This window comes from Zingiber officinale, chromosome 5B (assembly GCF_018446385.1).
Source record: "Zingiber officinale cultivar Zhangliang chromosome 5B, Zo_v1.1, whole genome shotgun sequence".
Classification (NCBI taxonomy): Eukaryota; Viridiplantae; Streptophyta; class Magnoliopsida; order Zingiberales; family Zingiberaceae; genus Zingiber; species Zingiber officinale.
The window spans coordinates 26002245-26018875 of record NC_055995.1 but is presented as its reverse complement, the minus strand read 5'-3'; the positions used below and the strand labels follow the sequence as shown (position 1 = coordinate 26018875).

Genomic DNA, 16631 nt, shown 5'->3' with positions numbered 1-16631 from the left:
CACTGTTTCCAGCCTTCATACTATTATCGTGTTTAGGCCTATGTCTTGCTATTTTCGGTCTTCTTGCCACTGTCGCGTTTCGGCCTGCATGCTATTATTTTTAGCCTTCGAGCCACTATTGTGTTCCGGCCTACGTTTCACTATTGTATTTCGACCTACGTGTCATTGTTAGGTTCTGGTTGAATCCCTTCGGCTTCGTGCTGCCTCCATCTTGCTCATGAAGACCTGGTATGCTTTTACATTAAGTTTTTATGTATTTCATTACAATACTATTTATCTACTTCATATACTGACTTGAGCCTCGAAGTGGAAGGCCAAGCCAACTCGGACTCCCCTCTAACGTTTCGTCTATCTTTAGCTATCTTCTAGTAGCCTTGCAGGCATCATTGACCAGGGACTTTTGGAGGTTCTCGGCTCCCTGTTCCTGACTCTTTCTTGGAGGTCCAATAATTCAGTCAACCTAAAAGACAGCTCATCACCACCTTCTCCCTCCGGGTCATGGTGACTCGGTCTGCATTCCAGCTAGCTCATCAACAGTCCATTCTTCTCAGCTTCCGGACGGGACCGATATAGTAGTTGGCATAATGGATTGCTGCTTAGTTATAATTTTCATGACTCCTTTCCATTTGTTAGGATAAAGGAATCCTGCTTAAGTAGGTGGATCTCTCTTCTCCTATGGTTGAACTTTCTTTTGATAGACTAGTGCCTTGTCAAGCGCTACTAGATCTCATCCGACTTGTGAGAAACATTCGATTAGATGGGGAACAAACGTGATCGCTTCTACGTATAGGGCACTTCTCTTTGGTGGTGGTGAGACTATTTAGGATAAGCTTGTATGACCCTAACACTCGATTCTAAGGCAAATCAAAAAACTTACTTTGGCAAACTTGCAAGGCAAATTGAATACTAGAACAAGTTTAAAAAGAAAGAAACTCCATTTACTATACTTCTTCAGTGTCTTTAAGTGGCTACTACATGGAGGAATAAAACTCACACCTATTCGTCACATGCCCATGTACTATACTTCTTCGTGTCTTTATGTGTCTCTTCCTTAATTGGCTAGGTTGTTTTTTTTTTAATAATCCAGGTGTTTGGACCTTGGGCTCAATTAATTGGGGAGATGGACAGTCTTCCCCTTGTTTATCCACCTGATAAATTCAGAAGCACAAACAAGTCCATACCCAAGGACCAACTACTTGAAGATCATGAATAGGTTTGTTTAATATCATGCCCTCAATAATTTAGCTTTGTTAGCATGTGTAGCCTCCCAGCACTATGTTTCCTATAGATTTGATAGATTTATAAATGAGTAAATTTAGTATTAGACTTAATAAAGATTTATGTTTTCGTTCAATATATAAATAAATAAATTTAAATAACTCGTTAAACTAAATAAATAAAATTTAATATTTATAAATAAAAATTATGAATTATTCATAAATAATATTTACAAATAATATCCATAAATAAATTTTATGAATTATACTTATCAATAAATCTCTTATCAATCTTATAAACAAACAAAGAAGCTCTCACAATTAACCAACTTATAGTATCAAACTTACTAACAAATCAAATAAATTTTAAAATATAAAATTTTTAAATAATCAAATAAGTTTGAATTAAAAATTCTATAATATCTAGTCGAATAAAATTTAAGCTCATACAAATAAATCAAACTAAAATTATATATATATATATATATATATATATATATATATATATATATATATATATATATATATATATATATATATATATATATATATCGCGCGAGCTAGACTAATGATTGTAAGAGCATCAAATCTTCAACACAAACTCCTCACACTCATCATACTTAGTGGTAGTACAGATCTAGCTCAGATATCATATTGAATTAAGTGGAGCTTGTTCCGTTTCCATGATGACTAGTCACTCAAGAGAAAATCATATATATCCTTCATAATGGATCACTATATTTATCTACAATAATAGATACAAAGCACCTTATTTTACTAATACGTGAATCTCAAAAAGTTACACAATTAAAGTAAGTATTCATTAGTTACATAATTTCTCAAAGCTTTCATGACCCCCATATGGACTGTCTTGGGAAGTTTAACCAATCATTTCAGTGTGATCTTAAAACACTTATTATAGTTGGACTTCATTATGTTGTCGGATTTATTGAGAGATCTATGGCCACAAGAACAGCTGTTCGAAGATTGTGTGTGCAGGTGGTAGATTTAGGCCAAAAGTCTGCACAGGTGCATATTTTGTGAGCGTAAACCTTATCTTTATGGAGCACTTGGTGAAGAAAAGAGCAAAAAAGTTCTACGCGTGCAGAGTTGTTTTATGGATAGTTGTTCGTTGACCAAAATAAAAGTCCACTTGATGATCCTGCGAGATCAGCAACCACAATTCATTTTCATGGAGTCAAATTGCAACACTCCAAGCACAGATGGCAGCTCAGGGGTTTTTTTTTTCAGTGCGTTGCCTTCACTAATGGAGAGTTGACTTATTAATGACGGCTAGTGTTTGGTGCTACAAATTGCAAGACGCATGCCTTTTCTCAATTACATAATACATATGCCTGTCTTGTTCACTATTTCAGTTTGGATGCTGATGGCTGCCTACTTTAACTTGTGGAGAAGAAATTTGTCAATGGTTTTGAAAACTTGATCACTAAAGAGTGTAAGATTAAACTAGTAAGATAGTTTTGTTCACTAAAAAAGTATAACAGGTTGCTCTTATCAGCTGAAGCTTTCAGTGCTTTATTATTATTATTATTATTATTATTATTATTATTATTTGCCTATTTCCACCATGAGAGTAATAGTTTTACCAACTTGTATTTATATAATATTCGAGTGCTATTGACTGTTTCATGAGCAGTCATATAATTGACAGGCTCATGCATATTGAAGAAGATAACACGGTGTTTAGGCTACTTCAGTGATCTTACAAGTTACTACCAAAGAAAGAGAGCAGACTGCCTTTTCTGATATCTTAAAGGGAAGGTCAAAGAAGAAGTGCTGGAATTCAGGATAGCCCATGCAACCTTATGTAGAGGATTGATGGCCTGACTAGGAGCAGGGGTGGCTTAATAGATGACTAACATTCTTCATAAGTATAAACTTCAAGATTAAAGTGCCATGCAGAAGCAAGCCTTTACAACACCCTTGACATTTTAGAATAGAATTTCACTAAATATTACAAACCACCCTTGAAAGAACACAAGCTAGAGAACTCAATAAGCAATTCTAGATTCTCCTCTAAACAAGCTCATGTAAACGTTTCTAGTTCCCCTCTAAAAACGCTCAAGTACAAACAAATATTTTTAAATCTAGAAATAATCATACTTTCAAGTATGCAAATAAGTAAAGGAGAGCAAAAACACCTTTAATCTCACCCTAGAGATAAAATCAACCACAAGGTGAGAAAAGTGTTACCAAACAAAAGCTTCAAACTAAAGGATGAAGCCTTGAATCAAGATTACAAAGTATTTGGTTGTAGATTAAAATCACCTAATTGGTTGTCGGTGGAACATTGCAATAGTAAGAAAACTTAATTAAAGAAAGAGGGAATATGTTTCTCATGTTGCATTTTGCTTATTGTATGCCAAATAACAACCAAAAGGCCTTATATTTGATGGATCAAACAATTACATAAAGTTCTCTCTATAACATAGTTAGGCTTAACCTATACATATGCTACATTGCTATTAGAATCTAACCATACAATTCTAGTTCGCCCTAAGAAGAATTTAGATCAATCTACATATTGTTGGTGCCTAAATTGATCTACACAAAAACTAGGTCGCTCTACTTTCACAAATTTTGACTTTTAATTTTACCATTTTGGTCAAGCTACCAAAAGGCTAAATCATATCTACTAAGATACAATCAAAGTCTCATATTAAAAATACATAGAAAAGATTATGAGTTTAAAAGATAGAAGATATCTTTATTGAGATGAGACCTTTTAGGCAGAGCTCAAAAATAAATCCATGAGGGATTAAATCCAAAGTGAACAATATCATACCACCATGTAAATATGTATATTATTTTTTATCCAAATAAGTGGTATCAGAGTCATGATCCAGATCGAGCCACGTGGGTGAAATAGTGACCTTGAATGAAGGAGGTGGGGTTTTCCAAAGGAGTGAACTCTAAGTGAAAAGTCTAAGAAGGTTCAGGATGACTAGATGCTTGGCGAAAATTCTGGGAGGTTCAGGAGTTGGACCAGTTCCGAGCGCCCGGACCCTTCCGAGCACTCGGACAAGCTTTTTCCAACCCTTATTTTCTACAAAATAAAGTTAGTCCAGACATAAAACAATATATATAAACTGAAATTTGACAGCCTCTGACTGTCCGGTTCTGACTTTGAGTTTCATTAAAACTCTAGGTCGAACCGACACCTACTGTTCCCTCTTCAGGGAGCGTGCCCTCACCTACTCCCCTCAGGAGAAGTCACCTGTTGCCAGACCGGTCCTCCAGATTGACTGGACTTTTGCTCAGCGCCCGAGGCTTCCGGTCTTCATGCTGGACGTTCGCTCCACGACCCATCAAGACTTCCACTCGGTTCGTGACATCAGGATTTCAACCTAGAGTCCTCGACTCTAGGATTTTGCCCGAAGCTCTCGATCCGCCAAGACTTTCCATCTAGGGTTGCCACTCCCTAGGACTTTCCACCTGCCTAACCGCAGTTAGGACTTTTGCCTAAACACCCTTAGGACTTTCCTGCAATCTCATTCAAACTTATTATATCACAAGACAACTTAACTTTGGACCCTTTGACATAATTAAAACTCAGGTTTGATCATTGGATGCTTTCCGCACCAACATTCACTCCCGCTTGATTCATGGGCTTCGCGCCCTTTGATCTCATGGGCTTTGCTCCCGCTCAATTCATAGGCTTCGCGCCCTTCGATCTCATGGGCTCCGCTCCCGCTCGACTCACAAGCTCTGCACTCACTCAGCTCACGAGCTCTGTGCCCTTCAATCTCACAGGCTTCGCTCCCGCTAGATTCATGAGCTCCATGCCCTTTGATCTCACGGGGGTTGTGCCCGCTTGGCTCTCGGGCTCCGTGCCCACTCAATGCACGGGCTCTGTGTCCTTCAACTTCCAGGGCTCAACTTCCACTCCTTACTTGGACATGACTCCCAACACTGATTTACTTGGGCATGATCCCCAGAACCGATTCACTTGGGCATGACTCCTAGCACAAATTCACTTGGGCATGACTCCCAACATCAATTCACTTAGATATGACTCCCAACACCGATTCACTTGGGTATGGTTCCTAGCACCGATTTGATTCACTTGGGCATGACTCCAAACACCGAAGCACTTGGGCATGGCTCCCATCACCGATTCAATTGATCATGGCTCCCAACACTGATCCACTAGGGTATGACTCCTAGTATCGATACACTTGGGCATGGCTCCTAGCACGGATCCACTTGGGCATGGCTCCCACCTGACTGGCACTCGCGTATTGTCGCTCGTTCGACACTCCACACAAGCTACCACTAGCTCGGCACTGTGACCGCCACTTGCTCGACACTATTTTTCACCGCATGCTTGACACTGCTATCGTCGCTTGCTCAACATCGTTTTTCATCACATGCTCGTCGCTCCCACCCAACCAGCATAGCTACCGCCCACTCCCCTGGTACCGTTTTCATCACTCGCTTGGCACACAATTTTCGTCACTGGCTCAGCACCATTTTCTGCTGTTTGCTCTGCATTGTTCCCACCGCTCACTCAACACTCGCCTCTCTTGCCACTTCGTTAGCACTTGCCACGCTCGATGCTCAGTTGACACTCATCTCGCTCGTCGCTCCGCAAGCACTCACCTAGCTCGCCGCTCCATAGCCACTCACCTCACTCGCCACTCCGTTGACACTTGCCTTGCTCGTCACACTATCGACATTTGTCTTGCACATTTCTCACTTGACATCATTTTTGCCACTCGCTTGACACTGTTTTCATTGTTCGCTTGGCATCGCTACCACCTCCCACTCGGTACCACCTTCATTACCACTCGCTCAACATTATACGATGGGCCAAGCGATCTGACTTTATAGATAGGAGCAATTTAGCTTTTATGATAGGCAGTCTAGTCAGTCGGACTCATGCCTCCTTTGACTAGACTTGAAAGGGAAGCTTGTGATCTAAATATATCTAGTGGGCCCCACAAGGATTAGGAGAGTGAGGGAAGGACATTTTGATCATTTTAGCGATTCATTTTCCTTTAGGGTTGGATTACGCCAGGGAAGGGAGGGTTTTTTTCGCCGCGGCCTCTCATGCGTTTACGAGGAAGATTGTTGGAATACAATCAAAGTTTTACATTGGAAATACATGAAAAAAAATCATTGATTTAAAAGATGAAAAATATCTCTATTGGTATAAGACCTTTTGGGTAAAAATCAAAAATCAATCTATGAAACCTTAGATCCAAAGTTAACAATATATATCATTATGAAGATATATGAATTCTTTTGATGTTAATGATATCCTACCTTCAAATAGAAAGTTGTAGGTGCCCCTACAACAAGTGTAGTAATCTCAATTACTTGCACATTAAGACTTGACACAAACATGCTACTAAATGTCAATTAGGATCAAGATATAGTTCTCTAACTGTCATTCATCATGTGACGTCCTCAAATAAATCCAAATATTATAGTCTTCAGCTGATTTGATGATGTTCAAGCTTGATGTTTTCATTTGAGGTAGTAACTCTAGATATATATCTCAACCCTCCTGTTGAGCAATATATTCACTCGAGCTTTATAAATGAAACTTATGGAGTTGAATAAATAAAATTGAAATAGAATCTACAAGTTTGGTATATTAGATTCATACATAATATCATGCCCAAGTTTTAACATGATCTGACAATCTAACACGATCCTCTAACTTTATCAGAACTTGGGACTAGCCATGATGAAATAATCACCATGGCCGGAGTTGAAATAGAGTCTACAAATCCAAAAGAAGATCATAGTTTAAATATTTCAACTTAATCACATTGTCAAACATTAAATTATCATGATTAACACTAATTACAAGGGAGGAGTTATAACTTTCAAACACTTGCAAGAGAAAAGACTTGTTTAAGGGAAAATAGCCATTTTGAACAAAGAGCAAATGTCAACTCCAAGAATGGAGTGCAATATAATTGTTTAAGAAAGAGAAACGAAATACTTTCAAAGACTTGCTCAACCTACAGAGGCTACTGTTAACATTAGTGTAGCAGGGGATTTTTGAAATGGAACCTATGATTCTAATGACCAATGAAATAAGGTCACCAGTAAATAATTCCTAATATTCATAAGTTTATTTTGTTGTTTTATGTAGGTTTATATAGTTAACATGAAACCATCTTACATATTTTGATGGAATGCAAGAGGATTGGGAAGGTACTAGCACAAAAGCAAGCTTTCGCAAATCTGATACTTGAGACAAATAGTGAATTCATTATCTTTAGGAAACCAAAATACAAAATGGGCATGCATGACTGTAGAGAGTGGAATTTTATAACTCAATTTGAGCGCAAACTGACAAAGCAAATGTTTATGGATCAGTGCAAGAGAAGCTTTGGCCAAGCTGTGTGTGACAAATGTTGCATGGAGAATGTTTTTTTGGTTAAAGAGATGACCATCAGTTTAAACACATCTGCTCAAACATGGTGTCAAACATGACATGGAGTACTGACCTCGGTGCATCTTCAAGAACTATGATGGCGAAGCCCTTAAATTCATGCATGGTTTTAGTCATATAAAAGTTGGCTGAACTGACTGAGGCTGAAGAAAATTATAAAAAAGATGTCAAAAGTTGGACACAGTGCGAGAATGATCACGCAAGAGAAGCTTTGGCCAGGCTGTGTCCTACAAAGGTTGCATGGTATCTTCAGATTGCACTACCAAGAAAAGAGGGATGCCTCTTCTTCATTCAAATTGAGTAGTTTCTCCAGCCATATCAAATAGTCGTTAACTAGTTATTTTTTCGGTTCAGTTGGCAGTTTATAGTTAAGTTATTTTGCTTCAGTTAATTTAGTTATATTAGCTTTTGCATTCTTTTATATATATATATATAGTTTTAACCAGTTAGGTTTAGTACACTTACATTGATATGACAAACTTGCTTGTTAGGAAAATAAAGGCCACGTTAGAATAGATTAAAAAGAAAACAAAGTTAGGCCGATGAGAATCAAAACAAAAGAGAGCAGTTCATGATCTTCCGGCTTGAATATGTAATAACCCAATCCAGTATATTGTCCACAGCAGCAAGATAAGCTTTCAATTTATGCACTAACTAGAATGTTTGTCTACAATTTCTGATCAAGTTGATAGAACTGATCCATAGTAGTTAAAAATTTCTTTGAGAAGATTCATCTCTTATCTGTAAAACCTCTTCAGTATATTTTCAGAGCTTTCCCTCATTTCTTTGGTTTACACAATTTACACCATATAATGAAGGTGTTTGCCTTGTACCATTGGAAATGATATTATTTTCATATATATGCACCATATCCATGCTTAACAGAATGTTTATATTTTCTGAAGAATTTAAACAGGAGCAATGTGAGTTTGTCTCCTTAGCTTGTCAGCAGAACACATATAACTAGTATCTGTTAATGGCATTCCTTTGTTTCAGATACTTTGCATTGTATGTATTTTTTGAACCATGTGAAAATTTGCACCTTTTGTTGGCACATGAATCCCAACTGCACCTGAAAGGCATCTGTATTACTCCATGTGGCAAAAAAAACTTTTGATTCTATTTGTATTAATGCGTGTGATAAAAGATGATTTGTTCATTCAGTGCTTCTGTTAATTTGTTTCTAGGTCAATATGAATAAAGTAAATTATCATTAGTATAGGTGGTCAAAACATGGGGGAAGATATGCTCGAACATATTGAGTTTTGACTCCAAGACCTCATATGTCAACACTCCATGCTTCAACCACCGCACTACTCCGAGAGGATAAATTCTACTTAATCCATGTGGCAAAAGGCTATACAGATACACCGACTACATCGAAACTCATTGCTCATGGATAAAGAAATACCATTTCAACATCAAAAATAACAAAAACTAGAGCAAACATGTAATAGTGGATTCAGAATTGTAACCAAGCATCCCCTATGGATTCTATACTCGATTTATTAACAGATAATTTCTCCGGTCCTTTCTTAACTGGGACTAAAACTCCAGAAATTACAAATGCCAAGATAGGAATCGTCAATTTGATGGCATAAGCAATAAGGAATCCAAAATATAATATTATTTCCAATGCCATGAGATATGATTGATTAGCTAATTTTTCAAAATCTAATGTAGGTTTCATTAGAACCATATAAATTCATACTCAGAACCCCTATTAAAAGAAAAATGGAGCCCCTCGCCATGTACAAAATAAACTTTGTGATCGAGTAGAGACGGTTCTTTCCTCTCCACATGGATAAAAGTAAATAAATAAGAATTAAATCACTTGGCAAAAGTGATTTGCTTGTCAATCATGAGTGACTATTAGACATTAGTGCAGGTGACCAAGACATGGGAGAGACATACTCAGACACACTGAGTTTTGATTCTAAGACCTCATGTGACAATATCCTATGTCTTAACCATCGCACCACCCCGAATGGACCAAATTCTACTTAATAAAAAAAAATGATAATCCCAGTTAATCTCATTGACTATCTCTTGGGATGATCAGCCCGGCCCCACGGAAGTTTCCCACCGGCCACTAGGGTAAATCGGGAAGCGCACACGACGGTCAGCCTAGAAGCCCAGCATCCTTTCATTGCACCCCCATTTGGAAGAAAAATTCCTACAAATACGCCGTAACTAAGGTTCAAATCGAGAGTACCTAGGTGATAATCTGAATATCTTATCATGACACTATAGTCCCGAGACAAAAATTCTACTTAATCCAGATTCTACTTACGCGTGATATAGACTGAAAACTTTTGATTTGATGCCTATCTCCATATTCATTTATCTAGTGTATTCGGATCAATATTTATAGAGATCACCCTGCTGCAACACCTCTCCCATTTGAAATCCATATCATAATAACCAAATCCGAATTGAATGAAGGAGATCCCTTTGCTCTAGCACTTGAATTTTTAAGTATCGAAAATTGATGAGCGTTTCCGCATTTTGCTCAAACTATCTCTGACTATACCAGTCTGAATTACCCGAGTTTTCAACTAACAAGTTCCACCATCAGGCTCATAGCATAGCTATAAAGCCCAAACCCTCAATCTTCCATTATATTATTGAATCAAAAAACTACTTCTGTTTCCATGGATGCAATTTGTTGGCTACTTGGGTGATGTTACTCCAATAACTCTGTCCGATGAAGCTCACTGAAGTTTTATCAGTTCACTGAACATCGGAAAAACAAACAACCGTAAACTCTAACCGTGACTAACTAACAGATCCAAGGCGTTATCCAGTCACCAATTAATCTGCTGCCCAACAACTCATGCGATCCCCCGCTAATAAATTCTGGGTGCCATTTCGCCATCCTATACGCTGATGACCGTGAGCTATATGTTGTGCACATTAAGACGGTATGCATGTGTACCAATTCATTTATTGGAAGGGGGGATCAATTAAATGAGTGGGAGTAGGTCGTGAGATTCGGTGGTAGTAATTACAGGTCCCATGGTCGATACTGGTACAGATAGAAGAAGGAACATGATCATCCACCGGATGTGGACTATCCCTTTCCCCTTCGCATTTAAATGTCTAATGTCAGTGCAGCGACAAGCATTCAGTTGGATGATTGTTTAGAAAAATGATCAAAAGAGGTGGAATTGGAGAGTCGATCGGAACCGAGGAAAAGGGAAAGCATGAAGAACGAGTTGAGGGATCTCAAGAATCTAATTTATTCACGACATCCGTGCAGATGAGATCGTATCGTATGAATGAGTATATTGATTAAACTACATAGAATCCAACCAGAAATGATTGACAAAAGAGACAAAATGAAACGAATCTGCTGTAGGTTGATCCCCCTTCTGTCCCGTCCTTAACCGAGAAGGGAAGAATCTGGAAACAAAACTTAAAATTTATCCTAAAATTAAGGTATGAATACTGTCTGCCGGCGGGAACTAATTGATCCGGCCGCCGTCGCTTTACATCTCCGCGCACCTCGTCGGCGCGAAGCCTAACCGGGAGTTCTTCATGTCGTACACGATGTGGAAGTTCTGCTGCTGGTAATTTCCCAGAATCGAGAGCGGCGACTGCGGCGTCGGCAGCACGGCGAGGCACATGATCTCCTCCGACTCCAAACGGATGAAATAGTTCTCCGGCGGGAAGCTCCACACGGCACCGTCTGCGAAGAGGATGTCAAACTCCGGCACCTCCACCTTCCCTACCCCTGACACATTGTAGCAGGGGTCGAGAACCGGGAAGTCCGTCACCAGCGGGTATTTCACCTTCTCGGCGAAGGCTTCCTTTATCCTCTCGTACGCCGGGCCGGCGAAGTAGCTCAGCGTCGTGCCGGAGTCTACGATGGTTCCCCCGCTGCCGTCCTTGGCTATGTCCCAGGTCACTGCTGGGATGGCCAGTTCCTCGTCGCCGACGCGGATCGACTTGATCTTGACGTAGTAGAAGGTGTCGGCGGGGTTGTCTTTGCCGGTGATGAAGGTGGTGTAGTTCAAGAAGGGATTCCGGCGGACGTCATCGTCCTCGCCGAAGATGAGCTTGCTGCTGACGCTTAGGTCGCTGTTGCGATCGACGAGGCAGTAGGAGAAGATGTGGCCGTAGAGCGAGCGGAGTTGGGAGGCGAACGAGAGCGGGCCGCGGCCGAGGCCCAGCAGCCCCGCCGCGCCGTGGAACAACCCGCGGTTCCAGTGCCCGCAACCGAAGATGACGTCGTCCACACGGCGGAACTCGCCGACACCAGTGAGGTTCATGGTGAAGGTCTCCAACGCGAGGTCTCCGGTGGTGTTGGAGCGGTCGCCGTACCAGTAAAAGTATGGGCAGGCCTGGTCTTGGCCTCGGCAGGGGCGCGGAGGGTCAGGGGAGGAGACGAGGCCGCAGCGGTGGTCGCTGCAGCTGACGTTGCGGTAGGAGGAGGAGGAGGCGGGGTCGTAGACGGGTCCGTGCTGCTCGAAACAGTCGTGGCACGGGAGGCACTGGATCCAGTTGAGGTCGCTGCCGGTGTCCAGGATGAGGGAGAAGCGGCGCGGCGGCGTGCCGACGAACACGTCGATGAAGTACTCACCGGAGCCGAGGGTGACGCCCGACTCAACTTGGGCCATCAGTCGCCCGGCCAGCTCTGGCGACTTCGCCGACGCTACTTTCTGTCTGATCTCTGGGCGGGTTTGGTTAGCGGCGGCGGCGGCGAGGCCGGACATGGCATTTTGGTTCTTCCTCTCGGTGATCCTTCTAACGAGGGTCTGAATTCTGAGATCATCTTTAAGGCTGGAGTTCTCCAGGGCTTCCTTCTTGCTCCTCTCCGCCGTCGCCTTGTCCTTCGTCGACTGGCGCTTGAGGTGAAGCTTCAGCGCCGGTGCCGCGCCGACATGGTCGTCGACATACGACGCTCTGTTTTGTCTTTCATTTTGGTCGCAGCTCGAGTCACCGGAGGAGGTGATGGCGTTGAAACTCATCAAGTGGACGGGTGATTCGATCCCATGAAGCGCCGTTCTACGCGAACCCGGGGAGCTCCAGTTGTAGACAAAGGCGGAGGAGTTAAAGGGTTGCAGAAGACAACAAGAAAACAGGAACCAAATGGCGGTCCAATTCTTACAGGAAGCCATTTCAGACCTCAAATTTCATGAAAGACGAATAAATTCAAAAACTAGACAAGGCAATAAGAATGCACTAGATTCTTAACAAAAACGAAGCAAAGTAGAGAAGAAAGAGAAGGAGGAGAGTTGCAGAGATCGAAAAGCAGAAGATGTCTCGGAATTGTTTAAAGAAGAAAGGATTGCCATTGGCTTTTGGGAGCAGGAATTTTATATGCCTTGTTCCTCTTTCTTTCTTTCATTCATTCTTCCACAAGTTTGAACAAGGGCATAAGGCAGGAAATGTCGACGTTGGAAAACGCGGCTTCGGTGATGGTGGCAGCGGAAATAGACGGTAAGTCTGGTAGCATTAAATGCTGGGGCGGAGAATTACAGTTAATATAGTATGCGTCAAATTAAATATTTGACTATATTTTTTTCTTCCTATACTACTGTGTCTGCTATTTTATTCTCAAACGATGAACGTCCAATATTCAGCCAGTAAAACTGAAAGAGGAATACCACGGATACGGTACGCTAGTTAAATGATAGATAAATTAAAAAATAATAATCTATCTTTAAAATAAAATAAAATAAAAGGACGAGATCAGGAGCTTGTTTACTTGGTCATGGCTGACCACTGCCTTTGATTCCACCACCTGTTTCTTTCATTAGCCCTTTCCTTTTCCTTTTTTCTCCACCGTCCTCCCAGGTGAGTCATGTGTGACGACTATTCTCCATCTACAGCAAAGTAGTTCTGCTCCATTATGCGTTGAGGTTGCCTACGATTATATAAAAAGAATTTACTCAGCGTCGCTTGCTTGTGTGATCAAATACCATAAAATAAAATAGAAAGGCATTCAAACGATCTTCGACCAATTATACAATCCAGATAGGAGACCCAATTTTTTTTTTTTTTAAAAAAATGAAAGTTAGCTAGGGTTGGGAATGAGTTGCATCAGCGATAACAGATGACCACTAAATCAACTTTTTGACCTAGCAAGAAGGGAAAATTTGATTCATGGCAAAGGGATCTTGTAAGAAAAAAAATGCATCTGGGTTATCAACCTCAATGAGGAGGATCACATGCGAGACTTTACTTCCTACAAATATATAAGAGTTTTAAAGATGCTCTCTCAATTTGAGCCGAGGTGATGACTAGAATGGACAATACTAAATAACATCATAGTGCTTCCTCAAGGCATGTTACAGCCCAGTTGACTTGAACAAATAGGGTTTGACCTTGGTCGAATTCAGAAGGACGTTTTGTTGTAAAATTTCAATTAAGGGGGTGGCCTCGAGATAGCCTTAGGTTGGTTGATTTATTTATCTTGAATGAACCCTAGGAGTATAATATATAATTTGATGACCAATTGCCAACAATTATACGATGATAAAATATTTTTCAATTTCTATGATTTTTTTTAGCAAAAAGGTGAAGATAAAATAAACAAAAGTACTGGTTAATTAAAAGATAGTTGAAGATCAAAGTCAACTAACAATTAGGGAAAAGGTTGAAATCTAAATTTAAAAGGAGAGTGCAAAAGCTCGAAGACCTAAGCTAAAAAGATGGTGGAATGGAAATTAAAAAGTAATAAAGAGCCAAACTAAAAAGAACATGATTTGGAAAGAAAAGAATCAAAATGTTGAGGGCACAACCATGTTTTCAGACCCAAAGTCAATTAAGAAAGAGGTAAAAAACCAATGTTTTGGATTTCAAAGGGTAAAGCATGAAGATCTAGAGTTCATCAATAGTGATGGCGAAAGCAAAGTAAATGTACAAACTTCCACTCAAAGACATACTAGATTGAATCATGTCAATATGGCAACTGAAAAGATAAAAGAAGTCTAGATGTCCAAGCCTCGGTGGGTCAAAATATGGCAACTAAATAGTTTTTCTCAAAATTCTTTACATAAATTTAAAAGTTGATTAAACTATAAGAACAAAAGGTGTGACATAATCACTTAGGTAACGAGTCCATCCATAAGATGAAAACTCTAATGTGCATGTCTCAAGCCTAGCACTCAAAAAGGTAAGTTGGAAACTCAAAATAAGAGGAAATATATACAAACATGTACTTGTGCCGCGCATTATTAATTTGATGGGCAGGAGTCACCAATATGATAGACGACAACCAAATTTTAATGTCAAAGTTGAGCAGAAAATAGCATTGGGTCCTAGGTCAATTTTAATTATGGTTGGAAATGTTCAATAAGATTTTAAATTTTCAAGTAAGTGCATGATCATCTTGTAGGGGGGTGCCATAATGTTGTTAACTAGTTGAGATAAAATGGATTATCCTAATATATTTTGAAAAAGTTTTAAGTTAGATTTATCTTGAGATATTGATACTGTCACGCCCCCAGAAGAGTCCCTGTCCGAGAAAATTTCGGCAGCATCTCCCCTGTACGGCGGACAATCAAAATTTTCTACAAGCACTAAATACTCAGCCACAGGCGGCTGGAATAATAACAGTAATGAAAATCAATCACCACGCAGTTTATATATATATATTCAGCCTCTGGCTGACACAACCACGCAGTAATAATACTCTGACTCGAAATCAACCCTACTCAACTACACTCGTAACACTCAAATCCGACGAACTCACCTCTTCTGCCGTCCAGGCAGGCATGTAGTAGAATAAAAACCAAATCCAAATCCATCGATATAATAAAATCTATATCATGTCCATAAGCAAATAAATCCAGAACATAACAAGTGCAAACAGTCTAGAACAGAAAAGGAAACCAAACGAAAAACCAATCACATCCTCGAGGTCTGCAGGGACCAGCAACTGGAACTCTCTCCTGACAGCATCAACCTGAAAATATCAACAATGGAGGCGGGGTGAGTCCAACACTCAGCAGGTACAATTGATATGCAAAGTAAAGAAATAACACCTAGCACTAATCATGCGTACAGTCTCCTGATAAAGATAAAGGTAACTACAAACCGAAGAAGACAGGAGAGAATCTGTACTAACCAGGACCCGGTATAAGGACAAACAGTCCGAAAGGTATAGAAGACCTGTATGCATGTCAATCAAGGTATCCAAGCAATGTGCAGCATATAAGTGCAACAAACACAAACACAAACAGTAAATGCATCATGCATATGATGCCAATGTCATGGTCACCCACGCGCGGTCCGACTCACAACAACATGGGACCGAGTGGGGGGTCAGTGTGACAACCGTGCACTCGCAACACTACTCCCGATGAGTGATCGAGTGGACGGATGCTGTCGGATACCTATCCTCTACCCCAAATCATAAATGGGGAGCGCAATGCTCTCAACTCCCGATGCTATGACGGGAGGAATCTCTAACGTGCTACACTGCGTCACACTACCCACCGAGCGGATCAACGAGCCGGAAGAGTCAAGCGGCGTGCTACCACGTATCTCGCTACCCATGAGCGTCCTAACGGAGCAGAGCGGTGATGAAACGGCAATGTGCTCGACAATAATGGAGCAATCTATCGCAGCATGCGATCATGCAAATGGTGCATGTCACTAAGCATGGTAATATACTAATCCAACCTCTGGACATATCATAATGTGCACAAAAGCGAATGAATCATATCAAGATATACTGATCAATAAGGTATCAAACCTAGGTCCTGAACATGTGAAACGTGGTTATATCACTACCCATGAGCATGATAGATCAGGTACAAGACCAATACGAGATGAAATCAAACAATCAATAAAACAGGTAACATGTATTGGGCAGTGATTAACCGAAATAAATAGGAAACACAATTAATGCAACATATTATTTTCATTACTAAGCATATCAAAGACAATAAGTCAAAAGTACCCGCCTCCGATAAAATGACCCAAATCTGACTCCGAGATACTCGTCTCGCGTCAAAGTCCTGTGGCAT

At 40.4% G+C, this 16631-nt stretch overlaps 1 protein-coding gene across 1 annotated transcript; it reads right to left on the bottom strand.

The window, feature by feature from the left end:
* Window positions 1-10928: 10928 nt before the first annotated feature.
* LOC121984262 (aspartyl protease family protein 2-like) lies at window positions 10929-13100 on the bottom strand. The gene has a single exon (XM_042537112.1). The coding sequence runs from the start codon at window positions 12771-12773 to the stop codon at window positions 11142-11144; it is 1632 nt and encodes a 543-aa protein (XP_042393046.1). The 5' UTR covers window positions 12774-13100; the 3' UTR covers window positions 10929-11141.
* Window positions 13101-16631: the final 3531 nt, after the last annotated feature.

Bases quoted from the DNA above. Each gene is read 5' to 3' on its own strand.
- LOC121984262 (XM_042537112.1), bottom strand. From the start codon at position 12,773: ATGGCTTCCTGTAAGAATTGGACCGCCATTTGGTTCCTGTTTTCTTGT.